Here is a 26544-nt window from a genome sequence, read left to right on the forward strand (position 1 = left end):
TATATATATATATATATATATATATATATATAAGTGGCCATCATGCTAGACACAAAAACCTTTCCATTAGTTGAAATTTTGAATTAAACTTTGACTCATTTGGGGTTTTTTTGTTGTTGGTTTTTGTCCCTCATGGATCTATAATAGGTGCATTGCCTATTATAGATCCATGTTGGCAACTTATATTTAAGTTGCCAACTTATATTTAAGTAGGCAACTTAAATATAAGTTGCCTACTGATCTTCATGTCTGTGTATGTGTACTTGTAAGTCTGGCTGTGTAAAACCACAGTGAGTGGGTATAACTAGAAAAGTACTCCTCTTCCTAAGGCAGAGACTGACCCCCAACCCCAACCTCCCACCCTTCTGGTATTGCACACCCCTCCCCACAACAATAATAATAATAATAATAAAACACTCGTGTGCACACATAACCCTCTTCCGACATCTGAGGAAAAACAAGAAGGTGGCAGCTTACACATGCCTCATCTAATCTGATAAAGCTTGAAGAGCCTCCCTGAAAGAACAGAATAAAACTGTTCAGCAAAGCAAAGCTTACTATTCACAAACATTCAAAATTACAAATGGTGTCCAAGTGATGGCATGGATACGTTAATGAATTTCTGGATTATAGTTTTGGATCACTAATGGACTTTAATGACAGCCCGTTCTTAGTATTTCTCTAAATTGGAGGTTGCTCTTGGCAACAATAAAAGCACCAGCAAGGTTTAGATGTGTGCTTATAGGAATTATTGTCCCTTCTTCCAGGAAAGTATGTGTGAGGTCAGGCACTGATGTTGGATGAGAAGACCTGCACTAACTCCACTTGATCCCAAAGGCATTATGTTCGATTGAAATCAGGAGTTTGTGCAGACCAGTCAAATATTTCACAACAAAGTTGCTCATTGAAGTATTTCTGAACTGTGCTTTGTGTACCGGTGTCCAGTTATGTAGGAAATAAAGGACCAGTCCGCAGACTATCCCCCACAAAATCAGGATTACAAAATTGTCCAAATTGTGTTGTTATACAGCAGCATGAAGAGTTCTTTTCACTAAAGGGCTTTGCTCAGCTCCCATACTACAATTTACTCTGCACCAACCATTACATACGATACTACACATGCAGAGTGTACTCTGCATGCCTAGAGTCAGAGTCAAACATGAAGAAGCAGCATTCAGTTTTCATGCTCCTCTAATCTGGAACAAACTTCCAGAAAACTGCAAAACAGCTGAAAAATTGAGTTCAAGGCCAAAACCTCTCTCTCGTTCAGAGCTGGATGGTTTATTATTATATTTGATGATGATGATTCTTGATGATTCTGATGAAGGCATTGACAAAATGTAATGTTTGCTCCTTGGTTCATATGTTTTTGTCATGCGAAGCACTTTGAACTGCCTTGTTGCTGAAATGTGCTGTTCAAATAACCTTGACTTGACTTAACTCTGTTGCAGTCAGGCAAGTTGCAAGCTTCTTGCCACTGCCAAAGCCAGACTCTGGATTGCCAGACAGACTCATGATTAATCTTTCCATAGAACAACGTCTCCGCTGCTGCTCGAGAGTCCAGTGGCAGCATGCTTTGCACCACTGCATCTGGCACTTTGCATTGCACTTAGTGACGTAAAACTTGGATGTGGCTGCCATGAAAACCCATTTCATTAAGTTTTCCGTGCCCTGTTCCCAAGTTAATCAGAAGGCCACGTGGAGTTTGGATGATACTGACTGTACAGAAAGGTAGCAGCCTCCGGACAGGATGCGCCTCATTATCCCATCTATGATTAAATGTGGCCCACCACTTTGTGTTTTGGTTTTAATATCCACTAACAACTAACTGTGGAATATTTAGTAGGAAGGAAATGTCACAATGAGACTCATTACACAGGTGGATTTCTCAGAGCCCCTGAAAAATATTAATTCACCAAAAAATATTTGTAGAAGCCGTCTGCATACTTAGGCAACTGATTTTATACCCACGTGGTCACCGAAGTGCTTGGAATGTCTGCATTTTATCATTTGGAGGGGTGACCCAATATTTTTTGCAACATAGTACACTTTCAAAACCCATCAGACCTTCTTTACGTTGCTCGGCACACAAAAACACAACAACAGTTTCACAACCTAAACATACATACAATGGTTTGCGTCGCATCATTTGTTTTGTGCTGAGAACCACAACAGAGTTTGACAAATCTTGTATCAGAATTTTCTAAGGTCAAAGCAATTTTGGTACAATCACATTTCACCTTACCCACTGTTTAGAGAACAATGCAATGTACAGAATTCCCCTATTATACTCGCTTAAAACTAATTTGCAGCTCACACACTTGTCCTAGACTCAAAGTTGGCTAAATGAGACTCAGTAATAGTTGGAGGAGTTGAAGCAGAGAGGAAGCTGTCCCTCCTCTGATGTCAGAGCAGAACCTCACAGTTACTTATGAGTGCTGACAGCTTTGGAGGGGACTGACCTCATAGAGCTCTCGATTCAAAACGCCGTCCCTAAGCTGCTGCAAGTCATCACTTCCTGCCCAGGGACTCATTGAAATGGACCTTAGAGAAGGCTGAAAACTGTTTTCTCATCAGACTGCACTTTTTTACCTTTTCTTACTTGTGAATTGACCATTAATGCACTAGTTGGCTCGTGACATGCTCTGTGGGTTTTCTCCTTTTAAAGCCTCTTCTTGGCCTTTTTCTTGTGTTTACGGAGAGAAATGCTGTTGCTTTTGTTTCTACTCTTTTTCAGGCTCCCAAGAACATTTATGTTGAAAAAAAAAAAAAAAAAAAAAAAAAGATGTTTTAATGTTAGTTTTTGCTGGTCTTGCCTTATTGCAGCTGCAGACTTAATGACAGTTAATTATGCCATTTGTAAACCTGTTAGAGAGTCTTGAGATGTATGCGACGATTCTTCTCTGTGCGTGTGATTTCCTTTTCTCCACAGGTTCAGGTTCAGCCACTGGAGGCTCAAACATTTGTCTTAGTGAAGACGTGTGAAGCTGAGAAGTTAATACAAACAGCCAATCGTGATTTTCTCAAAAAAAAAAAAAAAAAAAAAAGATGTGTGCCTAAAACAGTTTTCTAAATGTGTAATTTTATTGTGGGATACATTTGTTGGAAAAACATGCAGCTTCTGTTTAGAACTGTGAGGGACTTGAGAGCAAGAAAGGGAAACAGAAGAAACCGCTTTGTTAGGTGATGAAAAATATATTAGTGTCGGCAATCATTCAGCGAGACTGAGACCATTTGTCGTCTGATCTGGCTGTAAGTCACTCCTATGGTCTTTCTGACAGATTGTAAAAGTCAAAGCAGGGAACATTTTATGCTCCTCACAGCTGTACACAAAGCAAGCAGCAGGTCAATCTCACATTGATGTAAAGATAGGAAAGGCTTCTAATTAGCATCATGTGCCATCTGCCTTGCATTAAGTTTGGTACAATCAGGGAATATCGGCGTTGTCCCTCTGCGACGGGTTATCTCCATGTCTCCCTCTGTACCTTTGAGCCTCTGCGCTCCTTTTGTTTCCCTGCGTTTCTCTGGCTGTTTGGCGGAGGCTGATGGCAGATGAAGGGCTTGGCTCTGCTGCTGCTTGAGAAAGGGCAGCAGGGTGGCTGATTTACTGGGACACGCTTATATTGCAGGCTGCTCTGCACAGAGCCATTGTTAATCACACAGCAGCACACAGAACCACAACAAAAGATCCCAAGCACCGATTGTGTAGGTTGTTTAAGAAGATGATTTAAAAAAAAAAAAAAAAAAGAAAAAAAGAAAGTGTAATTAGGTTGATTGCCTTCCTACTTGTGGGTGAATAAATGACAACAAAATATTCAGTTGCGACGTCTATATTTCCTTCAACAGTCTTGGTATCAGTTAGCTCGTCTCAACCCTTGCATCAACACCGGCATGTCGTGTTTCTCACAATCCTGAGCTTTGGTGTTTTTAGGACTTAAAATTGTTCTAGAAATACTTCATTGGATTTGAGTCAAGGCTCTGACTAGGGCACATGAGGACATCCATACCCCAAAGCACACAGTCATCTTGGCTGTGTGCTTAGATGAGATGAGTGTTGATGAGATGAGTCGTTGCCTTAGTCTGAGCTTTGGAGCACTATGTGGTAAGAAGTCTTAAAGATTCTCATTGAATTCAGCTGTGCTCACAGAAAAAAATAATAAACATCCCCACAGCATCATACCACCACCACCATTCATCCCAGTTGGGATGCTGTCCAGATATGCTTGTACTTCAGGCATATCTGGACTTTGCTAGGATTTTGTTTTGGATTTTGCTTCTCCTAGTCTGACTGTCTCTAAAGTGTGTTTCTGGCCGCCGTAATGTAAGGAGCTGATTGGTGGAGAACATTAGCTAAGATTAACCTTCTTGATGAGTCTACCTCCACAAGGGAGCACTTGAAATCACCTTTAGTGACGGTTGTTTTCTTGCACACCTCTCTGATCACAGCCTACTTTCCATGATTACTCATTTTCTAGGGAGATTCCTGGTTCCAAATAATGGACTCCTCAGTGCTTTTCTAAAACGTTTAAAGCTACTGAAATATTTCTGAAATAGATTTACGCTTTCAGAAAACTTACATCACAAATCAGGTTCTCTCAGTGACACATAATGAAGGGCAGAATAGCAGAAATCACTTAACTTTCTGAACCATCCATCCATTTTCTTTACACCCTTGTCCCTCAGTGGGGTTGGGAGGGTTGCTGGTGCCTATCTCCAGCTAACGTTCTGGGCAAGAGGCGGGGTACACTTTGGACAGGTTGCCAGTCTGTTGCAGGGCAACACAAAAACAACCATGCACACACACACACACCTAGGGGCAATTTGGAGAGGCCAATTAACCTCATGCTTTTGGACTGTGGGAGGAAACCAGAGTACCTGGAGAAAACCCACGCATGCACAGGGAGAACATGCAAACTCCATGCAAAAAGACCGGGGCTGGGAATTGAACCCAGAGCCTTCTTGCTGCAAGGCAACAGCTCTACCAAGTGCGCCACTGTGCAGCCCAACTTTCTGCACAATAAGTATATTAACTTTAGGACTACTATTTAATGTGGCTTACATTTATTTTATATTCTTATTTAGAACTTTCCTACTATGTTTAAATATAATTCCCATTAGTTTTCAAAACGCCCTTCTGACTCTGAATAAATTTCATCTCTGTGCCTGAGAGTAAATACTAATCTAATACTTATATTAAAAAATGTAAATCAAAGGGTTCACCTCTAAGAAGAGTTCTTGATTGTTTAGCATTAAGCCTAAAATCAGATGTTGCAGATTTAAAGGAAAAATAAAAAATAAAGCTCTCTTTCGCTTGATCAGACAAGATTTTGGATCTTTAGTGTCCAAAAACAAAAGAGACAAGTGGCTAGAGACATAGTCATTGAGCGCTTTTAATAGGAAGCTGTGCTCATTATAAATGGAAGCACTAAGTGTACTGAAAAGCTTTGCTTTGCATTTCAGCACAGGCGCCTCTGTGGACCGTGGCATTTAACCAAATCCCTTTGAACCACTGGAGGAGGGAATGTGAGATTAGTAAGACATACAAGCACATTCATCAGACATTCATTCAAAATGCTACAGATTTAATAGCAGGCAAATGGAGGGGCTGCACCATGGATGTTTTGGGAGAAACTGGATCGTTATGTAAGTTGCTGACGCAATGGGTAAAAAAACTAATTCAAGTAAATTCCCAAACCATTGTATGAGTACAAGTAGGACAAAAGAAGTGTTTGATTGTAGCATTGTAAAAAAAAAAAAAGGTTTTGGAGTACAAGGGATGTTCATTGCAAATACCATCATATACAATTGTGAGAACAGTGAATATCAGTACTATGTCAAGGTACCAAAAAACCCCTGCTGTTTTCTTTGATCATGTTTCTTATCATTAGTCTCCAGCAGAATTGGTCTGCATAACATAAAGAGGTAAACATCCATGACGCACTGGCTTGTCTTCTTTATGTTGCTTTGACCCACAAATGCCGGTAAGTTACAAGTCAGGCAGCTTGAAACTCATGTTTAAAGTTAATTTTTTCACAGAGTCGTTAATAACTCTGGTTATCATTTTTAAATACAGGAACATTCTTGTGTCTGTCAACTGCTTTTTTTTTGGCTAGCTCCTTTGCGATTTTGTAGTACGATGTTATTTGAAACTAATTAGGCGTACACGTAAACGTTAAACCAAAAAAATATATATATTTTAAGTATTTAGTTTGTTCAGAAGACAACTGTTTAGTGTCTCGTGGGCTGCAGACAGAAAACACTGGGCGATAAAAAATTCAATGTTTGTATCTTTTATTTTATTTTTTTGCTGGAATAAAGAGAAAACCTGGTTGTAAAACATTGTACGCAGAAACCTCTATCTGACCTTTTACTTACTTCAACTGCTACAATCAAAGGCCCTTTAAAATGACCCAGTTGGACCTTTTAGATTAGTGATGAACTTTTGTCCCACACATTTTGAATCTTCCAAGTATGTTTTCTATACATCAGTGTTGCACTGGTGAGTCTAGTTTGAATTCACTTTAAAATTAAATGAACTCTGTCGTGAATTTGTGTTTTTAATTAAAAGGATGATAACATGTTTGAAACTTGAAATAAAAAAAAATATAGATAGTTTTATTAATTGGATTATATTGAATAAAGAATGTGGCAGATAATAATGATGCAACAGTATAATTAGTGTTAGTGTTTTGATTTTTTTGTCTTTATCTGTTTGTTTATTTACTTAGTTAAAAACAAAGTGTTAACTTGCATTAATAGTAACTGTTGGAGTTGGTGTGATTAAAGAAGAAAAAAGGCATAAATTGCCATATTTTTGTAGCCTGTTTTGCAATTCTTACAGGAAATGTGATTCATTTGATTGATGCTTACTAAATATTAATTGGAGACATAAAATGTTTTATCAATAAAAATGTAGGAAATAAAACAAGTTAAAACAAGCAAAACATAAAATACACAATTTGTCGATAGAATAAATCGTTGTTCTAGAAAATATCTGAATGTGTCATTTGTTTTTGTGTGGTGACCCCATTTTGGTTGTGGGAATTTTCATCAGCCTCTTCCATCAGTGTATGTTTCTAATTGTCATGTAAATTTAAATACTTATTCTTTTGTTTGATCTTTTGTGTCCTCTAATTACTGTATGCTGTGGGTTTGAACAAATAAGTAATCAGCCATTAACACCATTACATCATGGCAGAAGGAGCACAGAGTATTGTGTTTTCCCACATTACAGAATAAAGAAACAACCAAAAAATAACTATACAAAAATATTTAACTTGACATTAGGAGCGTTTCCTTACCTTCAGATGTCACAAACCCCAGGTATGTGACGGCACTGACAGCACATTAGCTCACTGCATTCATCTTTGAAGAAAATATAAACAGACCATTCATCACCTGGCACGGGCCAGTGTCTGGTTTTCAGCAGAAAAAAAAAAGAAAAGGCTGCCGGTTTTGGCTCTGAATAAATGAGTGTTTCTCATTTTCAGCTTATAGAAAAGCCTTTGATACTGAAGCTTTACCCAATTCTCTGATTCAGAGAGCTCCCTCTGATTTTAGCTTTAGTAAAACAAGTTGGAGGCAGTCTTCCTGCTGCAGAGATGTCAGAAACAGTGAAGCGTCAAGAGTAAGTTAAACTCACAGAGCACTGAGTGAATATTCAAACAATATTTAAGTCTCACTCAGCTAAACTCTGTAAGGACTTTAAATAATACTCCTTGGACAGAATACTGGCTTTTGAAGACGCACACTTAAAACCTCCGTGCAATTCTCATTTAAAACTTTAAACGCTTTCTACTCAACACATTTACTTTGACTATGCTTGAGTGGATTTTTTAATCTCTGTTGCGGTTGATGGATTTTTATCTCTCGTTAGAGCGATGGAGCCAATCTTTAAGTCTTGAAATGAGACAGGCTGTTCTCCAGAACCCATTTCATCAAATCATTACTCACGTAATCAAGCAGTTGTGTAGCCGTGCCGCCTCTGGGGATTTTACCTTCTACATGCACACACGCAAAAGACCTTTCCATCTACTTGTGCTAGTGGCAGTCGCTCACAATCCATGCTTTCAGTCGCCAACATATCCCATTAGATTGTGGCTGAACAGCGTCTAATTTGGAAAACTTCGTTCAGCGTGAAGGCAGTCATGATGCTGCTACATTCTTAGTATTTGCCAAATAGTGCACCTGCTGTATATGTCAGCAGTGCCCTCCCAGTATGATTCTGACGTGTGTGCCCATAATAGCACAATGCCCTGGGGTTTGGTGCAGCTTAAGTTTATCTGTCTAGGTCAGGATACAGCTAAGTGCTGTACGATCTACAGACCATGGTGTCGCACTAGTTTGTTTCAATGACCTTGTTACAATCTGCAGAACTAACCATATGCATGGGAGGCTTCTGCTCTACCACCATCAGTTTCATCACCTGTGCAGAGGATCATCAGCTGATCTGCAGCACAAAATGGCACAGATGAACAGATTTGCTTTTGAAATGCCCTGGATTCTTTCAAACACACCATCATGGATCATTTCAGTTTCAGTTCTGTCTAAGCTCTATAGGAGAATTGCTCAGTTCAAAAGGATTCGTACTCGAAATGTGCAGTGCATCTGGAAAGTGTTTACACCGCTTCACTTTTTCTACATTTTATGGTGTTACAAATTTGTTAACATTTCTACTCTGTCTTAATTGGGTATTTATGTGTATAAATTTGAGGGGGGAAAAAAAAAAGCATTTATTTAATACAATTTGGAATGAGGCTAAAACATAAAATGTGGGTGAAATGAAGCACTGTGAGCACTTTCCTGATACTCTCATGTGTTTATAACCTGTTTGAAAAGATTGGTGTCTGGAGAGTTTGGAGTCCTGTTCAACACGGGCTTCAGACATAGTCTTAGTTGCCATTTAACCATTTAACTTTTTGGTTAGTGTATTTTTTGAAGAATGTTCTACTTCTGTGAGAAAGTCCTAATGTCATGTAGGCGTCTTAAATGTCACAGTTTATGCTTTGCATGTAACAAGATAAACAGTTTAACTAACTTCGCCTGTGATAATCATGACATAATAGCTGATCTTTATAAGTAATTAGAATTAGCTGGCTTTAGAATATGTTTGCCTTAGATATTTGAGTGAAGCAGAAAGTGGTCAGGACTTTGTCAGCTGGTTTCTTGATATTACCTGTATTACATCAGTTTTTTTTTTTTTTTTTAAGGTGAGGTGGGCTGCAGCACTGTAGATGATCTAATATTTTCCTCAGGAGAGTTGTGGCTCTATATCAATTTCACAGATTAGAAAGAAACAGTTTTACTGTATAGCAGGAACAGGATTCTGTTCAGAGTGTTGCTGTCTACCTCGTTCTCCATGTGTCTCTGTTGCCTGCAGCGCTGCACCATTTTAGACGATCATTGAAGGTGAAGCAGCTCTCCTCAGGATACAATCATGAAACGAGTTTATTCACAGTAATTCTATTTTCAAAGGCTTAACCAAGTCAACGGATGCCATTCTAAGACACGGACAGCATCCAGTAGGGTGTGGACAGTAAATGCGTTACAGGTGGGACTGTTAGGACCATAAAAGAAATCGAAAGAAGTTCAAAGTTTAAAATGTGTTTGTTGCAAAGGAAGACAACTAATTAGAGCTTAATAATTATAGGTTTAAGTTCAGAAGTAGAGTCAGACTAACATTGGAATTCTGTTTTTTCCTTGTTTATAAGACACCAGATTGTGGCAGAACAAATCAAAATGGACCAGGCCATGCAGTCTTTGCTGTATGCACTTATGCCAACATTTATATGATGCAGTAGATACACATACTTGTTCTACAGCACAGCTGTCCCATTTCTAATTCTGAAAGGACCGTGTTCAAAAGACATATCCTAGCTGAGCTCCTCATCCTGAATAGATGGCGTCCAGGAAGACGTCTATCCTCTTAGCTGTTCTACAGTCTGTGTGTAAATCTGATCAACAATCAAACTGGGAATATGTAAGAGTTTGGTGCCAAAAAAAAAGTACAGCAGATACAGTAGATTATTTCATCACACATCTTTAGTGTCTGATTGTCCGGATTGGAAGAGCCTTTTATTTTCTTAAAAAAGAAGAAGAAAAAAAGAAAATTATTAAGAGAAACCATATCTTTGCATAATCCTGCAATTATCAAGCAAAATCTAATATACTGTACATTGAACTTAAATTTTCCTCTTTGTATTTTAAAAATTTTTGATGATAAATGCAAATCTATACTTTCCATAAAGACTCTACATGTTGAAACTAGATGTAAATGATTACCTGCCCCCTCAGCTGTGCTTGGGTGTTGAGTGCAATGAGGTGTATGCTCTTCTCAACATAATAACTTCCTTAAAATTCCAGATGAAATATTTGCACACATCTATTACCCCCCACACCCATTGTTCTGTCCCCCCCCACACCGGCGCACACACACACACATCCTTGTAATTCTATCAATTTGAGGACTTTGTATTGATTTCCATTTAGCTTAGTAACTTCATTTATGCCTAATCAATCATTACTGTTATATTCACAACACTAACTTTAATCAAAATTTTATTGACACAAAACTAGCAAAGCTCAGTACAATCAAAAAAATGATGATGACCAGATACATTTCCCCCCCTCCCAAGAAAAACTTCCCTTTTTCTTTAAATGTGTTCTTTTTTTGTAAGTACACGTTCACAATCCAGAAAGTTTAACGTCATGCCATCATATTTCACTGTTAAATAGCAAAATACGAGTCTGACATCAAAGCAAATATTTTCTGCTTTGATGTCAGAAAAAATATTAGCGTGTCTGAGCTCACTCCAGCTCAGCTTTATCTGAATGATCCGTGTGCAACTATTGTTTTTGTCAAAACAAAACAACGAAAAGATTTAATCCAGGGATGCCACAGTTCAAGTTGCATGAAGCATGTTTTGCAACTGTTGTGACAGGCTAAAAGAGTTAGATTTATGGTTATAAATTCTGCAATATGCTGTTTAAAAGCCCTTTGTTTTCCTAGCTGTTGTCATGATTAATGAGCTCCTAATTGAATGTTTGTTTTTAGGAGTCTGAAGCGTTATTACATAATTACTTCTAAATCATTTAATTGCATGTCAGTTTTAAAATTACAATTAAAGCTGCATTGTATTGCAGCAGCAGCATGAACTAACTAACAGCGGCCCTGCAGGCAAATGGTTTTCACAACCACAGTGACATAAATTAAACCTTTTTCACAGCGGAAGTGTTGACGTGTCGTAGCAGGAAAAGCATTAGTTTAGTTTTTTAACTACTGGAGACCCTGCAATAACTATTATCTATTCAAAGCGTTAGTCCTCTCCAACTCTGTGGTACAGAGGATATTGTCAAAATTCGGGTCTGCAATTGATTTTTTTTGGTATTTGTGACGTATCGGCCTCAGAGGCTGCTGCAGTGTAAAAGTTTTCCATCCATCTATACCAAGGTGCCAATGCTTCTTATAGTATTTTTAGAACAACCTTTATGTACACGCAACATAAAAAAAAAAATAATAATCACCATGACCTCTATAGCAACTATCTGCCTTAGACTGAATATCTACAGATTTCTCTTGTAGGATTATGCTCGTCTTCATTCATTTTTCTATGAACTCTGACTGCCTTTTATGTTCTTGCAGAGGAAAATCAGCAAGTGTTTTACAAACAGCATTTTGCATGACGGCCAAAAAGTTTTTTTTTGTTTTTTTCATCAGACTAGAACACCTCCTTCCGCATGTTTAGTGTGGCACTTACAGGACTTGTAGCAAACTACAAATATGTGTTCAAACCTCTGAGCCCCTATACATTTCCACTCAATTCACAATTATGCACTGTAGTTGTGCACTGCCTTGTCTATCAAGTAAAACTGAAGATGAAATATATAGAATTTGGACTGTAATGTAATAAAATGTTAAAAAGTTCTGAATACTGAATGCAATGTATGGTGTCATATTTGTAATCCATCAATGATCTTTGGAAACTTTGATTCCTAAATCCCTGTGAATCCTATAGCCAGAATAAGCTACTTTGTGGCCCTTTGCTGTACTGACCCCAGATTACAAAGCTGTGTGACAGTATTAAAACGATTTTGACATTCTTGTACTTGACTCTAATGTCGAGTTCAGGGGGGAATCCTGGAGGCTTACCAGACTTATCCCACCTTATTACTTGTCATGGTTGTCCTCCCTCTTTCATAGGCCTCAAACTCACTACTCTGTGGCACACTGTCAGGGAATAAATATGATTGTGATTCGAACAGCTTTCAGAGGTTTATAGTTTTCAACATGGGAACCATAGTGAGTCAGTTGCGAGGTTGTGTACATAATTGAATCAAAATTATAAATATGTTTTCTCTCTTTTTTTTTGGTTGTCAGCTTCTCCGTTTGTTGTGTTTTTACTTGTGAGACGCTGACTGACGCATTTAATATGAGTGCTTTAGGGTTTATGCTGTTGCACCATCCAAATAGAAATAAATATACTCTCTTTATACAGAATTTAGGCACAGTGACTTTGTTTTTTCTCTTAACTGGCCTGTAAATTGTCGCCATGGGTTTTTGTGGTAATTCGGAGTGGAAAAAAAAAGATCTGCTCTGACAGCATCAAGCCTCTTTATTCAAAAAATACCGCCTAGCGGTCGGGGTTTTGCAACTACATGAGCTGGGTGCAATGACTGAAAGTCTAGAATGAATGATTTGGTTGCATTAGTTGACAATGTGAGGTTAGGTTTGCTTTAATTGTGCACGTTTTGGATTTAATTTATAATTGCAATCACTTGGGGGACAATAATAAGGTGGGATTAACTAAAAAAATTAACTAAAACAAACAAAAAAAAAATTCTTCAAAAAGTGTTTTGGGGACTTGTAGTTATATCGCTGAAGCACAACTGGTCCGACGGGGACAGAGACAGGAGATCAGCACAGGGCAAGTACAACACAACAAGTACAGTCAGCATTCTGCCACACCAAGAGAAGAGCTTTGATTTCCTTTTGAAGTCTCTCTGAGGGTCCAATTAAACGGTCAGACAGAGGGGTATGGGAACGTCTCACCAATGACAGCAGAACGGAGAAGTAGCGTCTGACCACGCTGAGCTCCACCTGATATGACAGCGCTCTCATGTGTGACATCTCACCACGGACACCTGAGGGCATTCTGTGTTTTTGTTATTTGTTTAATACAGGAGGCTTTGCTATGTTTTGTGCATATCTGAAGTTTGTATGAGTTTTATTGGGCAGGTAGGTTGGAGGTATGGATGTTAAAAAAATACATTAATCCCACTTCAAAAATGGTCTAATTTGGATATTACACATCTTCTATGTTCCCAGTAAGACACCTTGAAATTGCTAATTTTCTCCTTAGTTGGAGTTATTTTTAATCCAGTTGTGTGTTTTTTACTGTTTGGTTACACTTCAGTATTTTGGATCATCCGTCCAATTTTAATATCAGACAAACATCTTAATTTTTGGGAGTATTATTCCTTGGGCATCATGTACATTCTACCATTTTATCGTTCCTTTAAGTTATTTTAAAATCATTTTCAAATGCTAATCTAGTTATGACAAAAATCTATGCAAGCGTAGATTAAAATGTCAAAGTAACAGTTATTTGAAGTTACTGTTTTAGTTTTACATTTTCTGTAAAACTAAGAGATGGCTCTATGACCCAGTTTTTTTGTTTTTTTTTTAAACGTTTGGTTTTATTTCATCTGTGTAGCATCTAACAGTTCAAGCTGCGTTTACGCCGGCAAGCTGAATCTGGACCTCCTCGTGTTCAAACACACTTTCACGTGTCCTTTCCCAGACCAAACCAGTCACAACTGAGCCTGCTATGTAGGCCAGGTTGATGCGATCAGACTGTACAGAGCAGCACAGTTGTCAGATGTTCATTGCAGTTATCTGTTTCATACCTTTCCAGTTATGTCAACATTTATATCTTTCAGGCTTTTTTCCCTCTGCCAAAGTACCATTTTTGATAACAACAACAACAACAAAATGTCATTTACAGTATGGGGCATTTGTGTTTGCCTTATTCATCATTTCCTGTCACTATCTGTTGCCTTTTCTCAACAGCCTGGCATGTGAAATGGCTGCTGTAATTTCCCAGCCCATCACCGCCCCGTGCATGCAGTGACGCTTCTACACTTGTCGCCTGTTCGCTTTGATATGTATGTCTCCATTAGGCAGCTGTTAGCCCTGGTTTGACACAGCCTCCTCTCTGTTCATGTATCAGAAGATATCAGGAAATAGGTAGGATGATTATGGAATTCCTGCTGATCTACTAAAAACATCTCCGGGAGCCCAGTTTTGTCAACAAATAAGCATCTTATTTCTTGCAAAAATCATGAGAATTACAACATTTATATTAGAAAAAAAAAAAAAGAAGAAGCTGAAAGAAATGAAATCTAATGCATAGATTTCATTCCTGTGAAATTTCCATTTGTGAGTTGCTACCTTTTCTTTTATCTCTCGATTGAAAGGTCAGCTTTGCCTCTGGACATGGTGTAGGAAGTAAAAAAAAAAAAATCTTATCTTTACTGGTCTGCAATCACCTGAAGAAGCTCTCTGAGGCCTCTGACTTTCAGTCATCATGTCTGGCTCAATGAGGTTCTTTGGATCACTTCAGTCATCAAACGAATATTCTGCTCAGGCGTGCTCCTACATGTCTATACACAATACATCTGTAGAGATCAGTGTCAGTGGCACACAGCTTGTTTTACTCACCACAGCTTTTCATTTTATTGAGTACCTTCAACCTTAACGTATATCGATTTTGCATGAGATAATTAAGTGGGAAATGTTTTATCGGGTAAACAGGTGGTAACTTAGTCAAGTCGTTAAGAATCCTATACAAAATTCTGTCCTTGCATAAACAACAGAAACTTGTGCAAAGCTTCTTTTTTTAAAAAACAGAGTCTTGTTACTGAGAAATAAATGATGAATTTAGTTCTTTCTTCAGCTGGAAAAACTACTCATCATCTAGGGTCTCTTCATTGAACCCAAAGCAGAAAAACATTAACGCTTTTTAATTATTTGCTTTTATATTACATCATAATCGTGCCATTCACCAACACAAGCATATTTTACCGGTATTGTTCAGGCCCAGTGACTGTTATCTTATATTTTCATATTTTCTCCAGTGATTGCAGACTGTCGTCGCTGTGCTATAAAGTTCTGCAAGTTTTCTCTTTCCCCCCTTCTGCTGACTAATTTACAGCAAGATCCTTTTGATAATTGGATCCTTTCTGCTCAGCTCTAACTTTTGCTAAGCGATGCAAAATTCAGAAAAATTCTTGCTATTCCTTTATTTCCGGTTAACCAGATTCACAATAACCGGTAAGAGTGAACTCGAGGAGATTGTTGAAGCTAAGTCAAAAGGTGCTTTAGCAAAGTAATTTAAGTCTGTTCTCGTTTAAGCATACCTATCATTGCTGCTGTGTATTTCTGTAGGTTTTCCTCTAACCATTATGTTTGTTTTTTTCATTTCAATGATACATTTAATATGTATTTGGGATGACAAAAGCTGGCATTTCCCCACTAGCATGTGAGCTTTTGAGAGTCATCTACTTGAGACAATCAGTTTTTCTTTTTTTCATTTGAGTCTAAAATGTGTTACTTTTTACTGACACTCTTTGGATCATCGAAACCCAGAAATGGAAGAGGACACAAAGATTCAGGGAACCACACCTATATTTGTTTGTTTGTTTGTTTTTCAAAAAAAAAAGAAAAATAGACAACTTTATCAAACTTTATCTAAAGTTGGATTTGACTTTGACAAGAGTGAACGCATATCTTCATAAATCTTCAAAAAATGAAATACATTTTGGTTGAATTTCACTTTGCTGTTTTTTTTGCTGAACTAATGCCAAATTAAATCCAGCTTCATTAGTCACAGGCATCTTGCCCTTTGATCTGTAGGTGGTGCTGCGTTGCTCCAGGCGGACACATCAAAGCTTACCTGGCGTTTTCTTTGACTACACTCCACTGGCCTGTTTAGCTTGGAGAAAAATAAGCAGCTCTGAAGATGCTAGTTCTTAAACCAGTCTTAATCCCAACATTACCAAAGACGCAAAAAGCAGCTGGATGCCATTTACTGTATGGGTTTCAAACATGTGATAGAAATTGTGGGATTACACAATCTCTCCATGCTGACCTTTGTTCCTCTGTATTTGCTGAACGGTCTGAGAAATCTGATATGCGATCCCTTACCTGAGCCCGGAGAAAGAATGTGGACGCTGTCGCTTCCAAAAAAAGGCTTTGCTAAAAGCCAAGAATTAGAGGACTGTGAGTATGCTGTACTCAGCCAGGCCCAGCAGTGACAAACAAGAAGAGACTCTCAATGGGTTGATTGGTCTAATGCACCACACAGAGGTGCAAATACAGGAGTAAATGATTGTAACATTTAGTTTAGAGAGCACAGTGTACCATCCATAATTTCATGACTGGGCTCATCCTACTTGACATGACTATGTTGTTTTTTTTTTTGCTTCTATATGACCAAAACAGGTAGTGAGCTCCTTGTATTTGGAACATTTAAGAAGAGATGTCTATAATATGACTAGAATGCAATCTTTTATTTTATTTTATTTTTTTTCCCACTGAAACCCAAATAATCCGAGTTTTAACATTGGAACAGGGGCAGCAGAGAACATGCTCCATAAACTGTAATAGGAGTGGACATGACTGCAACAACATAAGCCTTAATAACTAGAGTGTCCTGAGCTGCTTCAGCACAGGAGTCACTCTGTTGACTTGTCAGGCTGAAAAAGTGGCTGCATGTTCATCTGGAGGGAAAGGAAGACGGGACAGGAGGAAGAGAGAAAGATGGTGAGAGCAGCTCTTCCTCTGAGTCACTGTTCTGTTTGCTGTCACAGAGTTTTTTTAGTTTTTTTCCCACATACCCCATCATTAAAAGAAAAACAAAAAACAACAATGCATGCAAAATGTGTTAATTTAGACAGAGCATTTACAATCCCTGTGTACATTTTTCTTACTAATAATCCTTTGGTCATAGCATGTAACTGAAAGTGAGACAATTTGTTTGCCTTCTTTATTTGTTCCTTTAAATCAAGGCTAAAAGCCGACCTCTGTAGCATTCCTTTCAACCGATCATCACTGGAACACTGGTTAATCAACGCACATCGGATATGTTGTGCACTGATGATTTTGATGATGGCACTCAATAAAATCTAATAATTGTTACTGGTTTCAACATTGGTAACTGTATGATGTTTTTATGACTTTTTCTTTTTGCGTTTTATGAAACACTTTGAACTGCCTTGTTGCTGAAAAGTGCTGTACAATTAAACTTGATTGATTGATTGATTGATTGATTGATTGATTGATTGATTGATTGATTTGACCACTGCAGAGCTTTTTCTTGTTCAGAAATGCCCTAAGCATAAGCAACATTGAATTTCAGGCCAAATGTTAATAACTTACTAGCATTAAATACCACATATGACATTTCATAACAAATGAAAAACAGAGAAAGTTTGTAAAACAATATCCCCAGATTTGATTGTTGCACAAGGATGTAATGGAAGTTGTTGAAGTAACAATTATTAGTTGTGGTCTTCAAAACCTGAAATTTATGGAAGTGTGGAGGAAGAAAATCACTGTTGAACTACAAATCCAGTGATATGCATAACCTGACAGAGAAGATCACCAACAAGCTAAACACATTCTGGGTTTGGATTCTGGGTTCTTTGTGCATGGAGTTTGAATGTTCTCCCTGCACATGCGTGGGTTCTCTCTGGGGACTCCGGATTTCTCCCACAGTCCATACCATGAATTGTTCTAGGTGTGAGTGAGTGCATGTTTGTTTGTCTTTTGCTGCCAAGTGATGAACTGGTGACCTATCGCAGGCCTGTTGCCCAATGGTGGAATAATGATGGAATATTTCTGTTTCTAGATTTGTAGAGCTGGTATTAAAATGCTCCAAATGATGTGAAACCCTGTTTGCAGCAAAAGAAGATTCTGCACAGAGTTTTCTGAGAGAGGGCTCATGGAAATGCACACAACACTTTTCATTTCTTTTTTCTTTTCATGCTCTACTTTGTGATGGCCTATCAGATAATATTCCAATAAACTCCACTCGGTTCATAAAAACATATGCAGAAAAATTAAAACGTTCGGCCTGTGTAACATACTTTACAACTATCCTGTTGGCCCAGTGGTCCATCTCAGCCACAACCTCCAGGTTTTTCTTCTCCAAGCTTGAAACCAGATGAAAATGCATACGTTCAGCTGCATTAATTTATAATTTCAAAAGAACAACAGCTCAAAGCAGTTGCGTGTGGAACTGCTTTTCTATACGAGCCACTGCGTAAAATATACTTTTGAGGCACTTTCCATTAAAAAAAAAAAAAAGACAACAGCTCGACCCGGCCTCTTCAGCGTGTTTCTGCGCTCGCAGCGGACCGTTAGGCTACTATTTGAATTATACTGTCTTGTTTACTGTTTTCTGCACATGAGAGAACAAAAACAGCTCAAAGCAAAAAGAAAGTGTGTGTATAATAAGAGTGGAGCAGTGCAGGCACCACTAGTGTCACGTCTGCGCCCTGGTAGCATGAAGATAATGCTGGCTGCAGAGGGGGTGAAATCAGTGTGAAAATGAGTTCTGTGGTTTGGGTCTGCTAGTTGAAGAAGGTTTTAAATACAAGGCAGGGTCATAGAGCCTTCTTTTTATTTAAAAAAAAAAAAAAGTACACTAAAACCAAGTGTTTTGTAATGAATAAATGACCTGCTGATCATACATAAATTTCTTTCAGGAGCCTGTGGTATTGGGTGTTGAGCTAAGAGTAGAATGGATATTTGTATTTAACGGCGACCAATTATTTCCTGCTTATAACAACTGTGTTTAAATAACAGATGCTTATCTGTGTGAATAATTTCTGACACACTTAATAAAGGGTTCCACTGATATAAATAAGAGCGACTGACCGAAGATATTTACAGGCACTTTAAAATCAAAACTAAAGACGGTTTGATAAACTTGAGGCCTTTGTGGAAAAGCTGTATTCGCAATGAGATTCAATTGTCAGAAGTGGACATTATTTTCTTATTAGGTGACTTCAGAAGGAAGATGACTGCACACATTTTTCCTTAGGAGTGTAAAAGTGGCGTGAAAGTGAATGTATTTAGATTTATATCTGTAAAACCTTGTTAGTTCACTTTAGCTAAACTGTGTTGGTACAATGATTAAAATTCCACAGTTTTCATTTAAAAAAACATCAGCATAAATACTTGCTGTCCATATTGTGTTTTAATACATTTTAAAGACAAAAACAGTTGTTTAGATTACTTTTTTTTTAACCTGCAAACTTGGAAAGAAATGTTATTTTCATACTCAGAGAGCCTGAGTTCAATCATGCGTCACCTCTCATTAATTTCTCTTTAATTCCCAGTTCATCCTTTAATTCCTCCTCTCTCCTTTCATCGGCACGCCTTGTCCTCTTGTACGCTGCCGAGAATGTTCCCTTATGCTCCGTACCGCCAGAGCAGGTGGCAAACCGCAGGTGAACTTCACACCTCCACTTGCACTGGCGTCTCTTGCATACAGTCACACTCATGATGCCGCTGGGCTTACTAATTGGCTGTGGAAGATCTCACTGACCTCTTTGTGGCCTTCAAGTAGGACTCGTGTCCTTTGTTAGTGGTCATTTTGTGAGTGCGTAATTGACATTTCTCTCCACATCAACAGCTCGTGAGAGCATATTCAACATTTCGAAACGTGAAAAGCAATTTAGCTTTTCACATTTTGACTAATTAGAGATTTATGAAACAAATCGAATAAAGCCGGATCGTCTTGCAGACGTTACAAGGTTTCCTCAAATACCATTGCTCATGTCTGCTCAGAAACGGCAGTCGTACAGGAGTGTGTGTGTGAGCTGCTGCGGCTCAGCGGTGGAAACTTGCTAAGGGGGCGGCAGATGTGACACGACTGCTAAGTTTTCAAAATGGAAGAAAGGAACCCTGTTTGGTCGAGTCGATAACGTGCCACAAATAAGGGCAGCTAAGAGGATGTAGAAGGACGAAAGACAAATACACTTTAGCTGGATTCAGTCTGGTAATCACCACCAGCGTCTTGTTGTTAGTTTCTGCTCTCCACTTCCATCGTGCTACCTATTTCTGAGCTGTGATTTTTTTTTTTTTGCAAACGCAAACAGCTTTGCGCCGGGAGTCCTTTTTGTGTGTTTTTTTAGGAAGTCATATTTCATATGTCTGCAATCTCTTGAATAATTCCATTTGTTCTACTTTGAGGATTGCCTCTGTTTTCTTTGGTTAGGGAATGCACCACTGTCTGCCCTTGGTATGCTGTCGGGGAAAGTCAGAAAAATGCATTTACACCCCAAACCTGGGCCGAGAGCAGTGTTTATGGAGGTCTTAACATTTGCACAAGGAAAAAGAAATATTTCAATTGTTCAGTGCACCAGAGAAAACAACTTCAAGTAACATTTTATTTTGTAGATCTTTATAATAATGTTAAAAAATAGCTTTGACTACAGCTTTGAAACATTCCCCATGAAGACAAAAATAAGAAATGAACAAAGTGAGAATCATATTTAATAGAAGAAAAACAGAATAAAATGAATACCATTTGATTTTTTTTTTTAATGTTTGCTTGAGTGCTTGGTCAAACCACAAATCCTCCCTCATCATAGCAGTGGTTAAGCAAAAATACCTGCCAGCCTCGAGTAACACATCTTTTGTACCTTACACGGTTCAGTGCTTGTCCCTGTGTGTGTGAAGGGGAGAAGATGAGCTGCTTTTGCTTTGTCCACAGTGACACTGGGACACTTGCTTGTTAATTTGATAATCCTTCGAGGCAAAATGTTGTGTATATACAGTATGTAAGGAAACTTTATGCTGGCATTAACTGTCAAGATTAAGGCAACACGATGCGCTAATCAGGCACTTTTTCTATGCACTGACTTCAGATTTTTTAAAATTCTTTATTGAGGACTATGATGGAAACAAACTCACTCATGTTTCCTTCCCAAAAAATTGGGAAAATAAGAGCTAAAGGGACTTACAAAATGATTATTAACTTACCAAAGTTAATGTTTCTTGCCTTAATTTGATTTTTACTAAACTCAAAACAAAATTCCTCAGAGATCATGTTCTCCGTTGACATATTTAAAGGCTGAAAAATGTCGATTTTCAGACAAGGGTCAGAGTTAATCAATGTAAAATGGATGTGTTTTGATCTCTGGTTGTTATCCGTTGCATATTTATGGAGGATTGTATTGTATTGTATTGTAATATTGTAAATTGTAATTTTCATTTATTTTTGCCTTTAATACATTTTTGGGCCAGTTGACACCTATGAAACGATAGAGAAATAACAGAGAACAACTTCTAATCGAACTAATAGAACCGATAGCTATACATAGTGTTTAGTGGTGGATAAGTGGACTCACAATTGGCAAATAGGGCTATACATAAAAGTAAAAATAAACAATCTTCTCTTTATGCTCTTTTTGCAGAAAAATCCACCTATGATGCCTCTGGCTCCCCACCGAGGAGCTCCGCATTTACAAGTCCTCATGTCCAACCAGTGGCTGAGGTGTCAGCGACGGGGGAGGTGCCTTTCCAAGTGGTCCACTCGGACAGCAACGCGGACGGAGAGGGTGAAGGTTTATCGGGACAGCCGGCTTTTTCCTCCATCCTAACTGTGATGGCAGGAACCGTCAGACATCCAGTGAGCCTTGATCAAAGTAGAACCTTGCCAACTATCAGCAAGGATGATACACTCACCACCCAATGGCCTTCACATAATTCCAGCCAAGATTCAGACACGTCCTCCTCATCATCGCCAGTCGGAGACGGCTTCAGAGCGCGCCCAGGTCTGATTTATAGCCGTTCTAAGACATACCCCTACATACCATGCTTCCAAGGCATTATGTGTCATTTATAGATGGAAAGCAGAACCTCTCATCATTTCAATTTTATCATTGACATCGATGTCAACCCAGCACCATCTTTCTTCTTTGTGCCGTCATTCTTGTTATCTGTATTTTTCCAGTCGTCTTCCACTGAGCAGATAAACAAAGCTGTTTCATCTCAGGGTCAGGGGAGTGCGTCCAACACAGCCTGCTTCTCAGATAGAGGTATCAACGTTATTACCTGCTGAGCCTCGGGCTTGGGGAGACAGCATTAGAACGGCAAAATCCACCACTTATAGGGTTGGTGACCTACAGTATATGTTGTTTAATGGGATACACAAAAACGCCACAAGCGAGTCATCAGTGTTCCCAAGCAAGCCCCGCAGAGAAGACAGCAATAAATTGACAAACAGTCATTTTGTCTTACTTGGGCCAGTAAGACCAAGTATTCGACTCCAAACAATGGTCTGAATCATTTAGCTAATTTATGTGGACTCATTCAAAAGCCGAACATAGGCCTGAACTCTGTATCTGCTGATAATCTTAAAAACAGCTCTCCAATTTCATCCAATCAAAGGAGTCATGCAGTTCAGAGGCAGCAGGGAGTTTCACATAATCCCACATCAGCACTGCTGTCTGCCAGTGCTAAAGGCTATTCACTTTCTAGTCATGTCACACAGCAGATGTTATACCGAACAGCCTTTATTAGGAATCAAGACAAGACTATAGCTGATAGTCACACTTTATCCTGCAGAAGCAGCAAAGCCATGTCATCAGTCATTTCACATTTTGGCAATCCAACTGTGACACCAGCAACAGCCTTCACAACCAGCAAATTGTTTTTTGTTTTTTCTTCCCCTCCCAATCTTTATCGGATCGAAAGCCTCCCTCTCAAACCACAGCAGCCAAGCCGGCACAAACCCACGTTTCGGTGGCGTCCTCCTAAGAGGACGCATGATCTAACCCTGGTGATTTACTGGCGGCAGCAGGTCAACACAGTCCCAGACTTCCTGCTATCAATATAAATTACAACCGGGGAGAGATAGCGGGGGCTGAGCTGGGATCTGCTTACGTGCCATCTCACCTGAATAACTCACTTTCACTTACTCAGCTGAGACCTGAGCCCGCCAACGCTTTCGCCCCGTCCGCCTGGTCCACATCAAAGTCAGATGCACCGAGAGATGTTGAGGAATTTGTAACAATAACGGCACTTTCAAGGATGTAGCCCACACAGGCTGGACAGCTCTAACGATATTTACACCCAGCAAAAGGGCAAAATGAAAAAAAAAAATCTCTTTATGAGCAGAGAGGGGATGCAAGGAAAACAACCTATGTGACTGAACATTAAAGTGTTAAATGGCAATCTAGAAATCTGAATAAAACTCAATTCACTTGGACTCTATGCAGAGAGGGTGATTTTGGAGCAGACGTCCTCAAAACAAACTCCTAAAATAAAGTCCCTGTTGAGGATCCTGCTTTAACCTCAACTTCTAGAAGATCAGAGGAATAAGATGACTTCCAAGAAAGAAAACAAAATCACATAATGTCAGACAAGTCGCATAAAAACCAGTCTTCGAAAGACTTCCACCAAAATACCAAAAGTATGTATGTTACTCCCCTTTTTTCCAATAGAAATGAAGAGTCTACGATGATCAGAGAGTCAGCATTTTACAAGACAGGGCAATTCACAGTCTTCTGTCTTTTATGACTTCAAAAGACACCCTGCTTTTTTTCTTCTTTTGTTTTAATAAAGACAGTAGCAGAAAGTCTTCTGCTAATTTGCCCTCACCTGAAAATTTTGATCGTGTGTTGAAACCTGTTGATTGAAAACCCTTCAATCGAATTCTATGCCAGTTATTTGTCTTGCTCTTTAGCAAAAACCCCTCCTGACACAAATGACACAAATTTTCTCTGCTGTGAGATCAATCACTAGCATGAGCAGAGAGGAATCGAATTCAATTTTGGGCCAGCAAAAAAAAACATTGCCTGAGCCCCTCCCTTTGCAGTAACTACCTCTTTTAGTGACAGACAGAACAGCGTGGAGACATCGAGGGCTATTTTCAGCTCTGGCAAAAAAAAACAAAAAACTAATGGCTCTGTATACCAAGTGGAAAGCCACCAAGCCAGTTCTGGTTCAAAGCAGTGCTTTTAAAGCTGGAAGCGCATCTAGCAGCTTTGACGGTGCTAAATCTAATTTAGCAGCAGATGGTTCATCACATGAACATCAAAAACTGGAATACAAACAAGAGCGTAATGTGCATTTATTGAATTTGGATGATTCAACAGCTGTCACCAGTAGTCCATTTCCAAAGTATCTGACCTTTGGAGAGCACACATTTTCTGCCTTTCCTCAAGGGACTTCAAAACTATAAGAACTAAAGTCCGGATTTGCCTTTGGCTCATCCTAGACCTGCCGTGTCTTCCAGTGGGCTGCCGGAGTTATTATAGGAACTTCTGCTAAATCTGTCTGGAGTTCAGATGTGTCTCTACTCTTCTTTCCTATAACTACTAATTCTGAAATACTATCCCAAGCTACTCTTCTTGTATTGAGGTATAAGAGCATGAAGCCCCCATACTCAGTTTCCCCAAGTATGCATTTGACTCGTTTGTCACTTTTTCAAACATTACCTTTAATGCCGAACCAAAGAGGTCAGCTTTACAGTCTAACCCACTTCCTCCATTCTTATGCCAATCTCCATCATAGTCGATTGCTTTTCCATCACCTTCATTCTCTCTGTTGTCCTCCTTATACTTATAAAAAAAAAATCTCTTCAGTGTTTTTATTCAACTAACATATTGTCAACACCACCAAACTTACGCCCATCGAAAGTGTCATTCCTTTGGTTTTCACCAGCTTAGGTTCTGATCACTCACAACAAGTGACTGAGGCGTTTGTTCTTGCAGAGCCAGAGATGGATGATCTTACAGCTGGAACATCTAAATCAGTTGTGTCCACTTTCCCCAAAGAAAATGAGGTTAGTCTAAGCTCTTCTCAGTCAGACAGGGTGATCCTCTCTGCTGGGCCCATCGAGAACACATCTCAGGTATCACTGGTGACCCCGCAACACGATACCCCGACAGCCCCCGTGAAGCTCACCGCAACAACCGCGTCGCCGCCTAGGAAAACGCCCACCGCCACCACCATCACTACCACCACGCCTTCTGCGAAAGCAACGACGTCGTCGACCACCACGACCACTCTGCAGCCCAAACCCGTCACCAGAAGAACCACCACAACCATCAGGACTTATACCAGCAGAAGAACGTTCACGTCACCCAACCAAAGAGCGAACCCCCCGAGGGGGGTCACCGCCGTCTTCGTCTCGCCTTTCACCACGACCACAGAGGCTCCACAGCCACAGTGCAACATAACTGAGAGGTTATGGGTGAAAACAGGTGAACTCTGGAGAAAAAGAATCTCATTTCTCTGCCATGCTTTGTTTCCAAATTGACTTTTTTTTCTCTTTGTCTGTTTCAGTTGTTTCAATCTACGTAAGACGGAACAGGCTGGATAGCATTCAGAGGCAGAACTTGCGAAGGGGACTGAGTCAAGGCCTCAGAAAAGCTTTGAATGACACATCAGCCCAAGCACAGGTAAGAATGCTTATTCTACAGTGTGCAATATGACAATGTGTGCGTAGTTTTGTGTGTGTGTGTGTGTGTGTGTGTGTGTGTGAAAAAGTGTTTGGTGTTTGACTACAGACATTTAGAGATTTGTTACATTCACTTAAGTTGAAAGAATCTGCAGATCACACCAATAAATGATCAAACAACTCAAACACGATCACTGCGCATTATTGTGTGCTTACACCAGCCTCCTGTCTCCAAGGTCCTTTTTATTTTTGGTGTTTGTCTATTAGGGACCTCCCTGACCTTCCTCATGCAAATGCAAAATGCCTGAGGTAGGGAGAGCAGCAGGAATACCCCCCCGCCCCACCAGGCCTCCACGCACACTAAACAGCAGACAGAGCAACATCACTGATGTACATGACACTGATTAAGTCAGATTTAAGGGGGGGGCAGCAGGGATGAAGGCGAGGTTAAACCGTGGCCTGTGGAGGAAGAAGCAAAGGTCAACAGGATGAAGCAGCTTTAAAAAAAAAAAGCTTTGGATGTGATTTACCAGATGTGTTCATAGAAAAGAAACGGCTCCCATGTAATGGCAATAGCAGGTTGGGAATATTTAAATTTTTTGCAGAACTAAATCTACTTATGCTGATTTTTATTTTATTTTTTCACTATTTGAGAAATTGTTGTTCAGTGAAGCATTGGTGAATCTTTCCTCATTTTACCCTTGCAAGAAAACTGGATGTGTGTGTAATCATACCAAGGACCCTGATGTAGGCTATTACAGAAGAGCTGAAGATTAATATAGAAATTAGGTTGACTGGCTCCCAGAAGACACAGTGGTGTCACAAATTTGAGTTACTGTACCAACATTGAAGATGATGTCGTTTATTTTTTTTATGGATGACCAGAGTCATGTCTTTATGAACCATCTGCAGCAATGTTGCTGTTATTGCAGCAACATTTTGCATGCATTGGATCTGGTTAAAAAGGAGGGGGAAAAAGAAAGTTTAAATGAAACCACTCAGTGTTTTCCCCAGTAAACAAATCCAGTGCATGCACAAAATGACCTTTGTGTTCGGATTAGCTTTT

The 26544-nt window shown here is 39.3% G+C and overlaps 1 protein-coding gene across 1 annotated transcript in view; it reads left to right on the forward strand.

The window, feature by feature from the left end:
• The window catches only part of kiaa1549lb (KIAA1549-like b), a 60823-nt gene that overhangs the window by 2314 nt on the left and 31965 nt on the right, over window positions 1–26544 (forward strand). Inside the window, exons 2-4 of the mRNA XM_007549834.2 lie at window positions 21487–21846; window positions 24790–25281; window positions 25364–25479. Of these exons, the coding sequence (XP_007549896.1) occupies window positions 21487–21846; window positions 24790–25281; window positions 25364–25479 (968 nt within the window). The remainder of the gene's footprint in view (window positions 1–21486; window positions 21847–24789; window positions 25282–25363; window positions 25480–26544) is intronic.

This window comes from Poecilia formosa, unplaced genomic scaffold, assembly GCF_000485575.1.
Source record: "Poecilia formosa unplaced genomic scaffold, Poecilia_formosa-5.1.2 Scaffold33, whole genome shotgun sequence".
In the NCBI taxonomy this organism is placed as follows: domain Eukaryota; kingdom Metazoa; phylum Chordata; class Actinopteri; order Cyprinodontiformes; family Poeciliidae; genus Poecilia; species Poecilia formosa.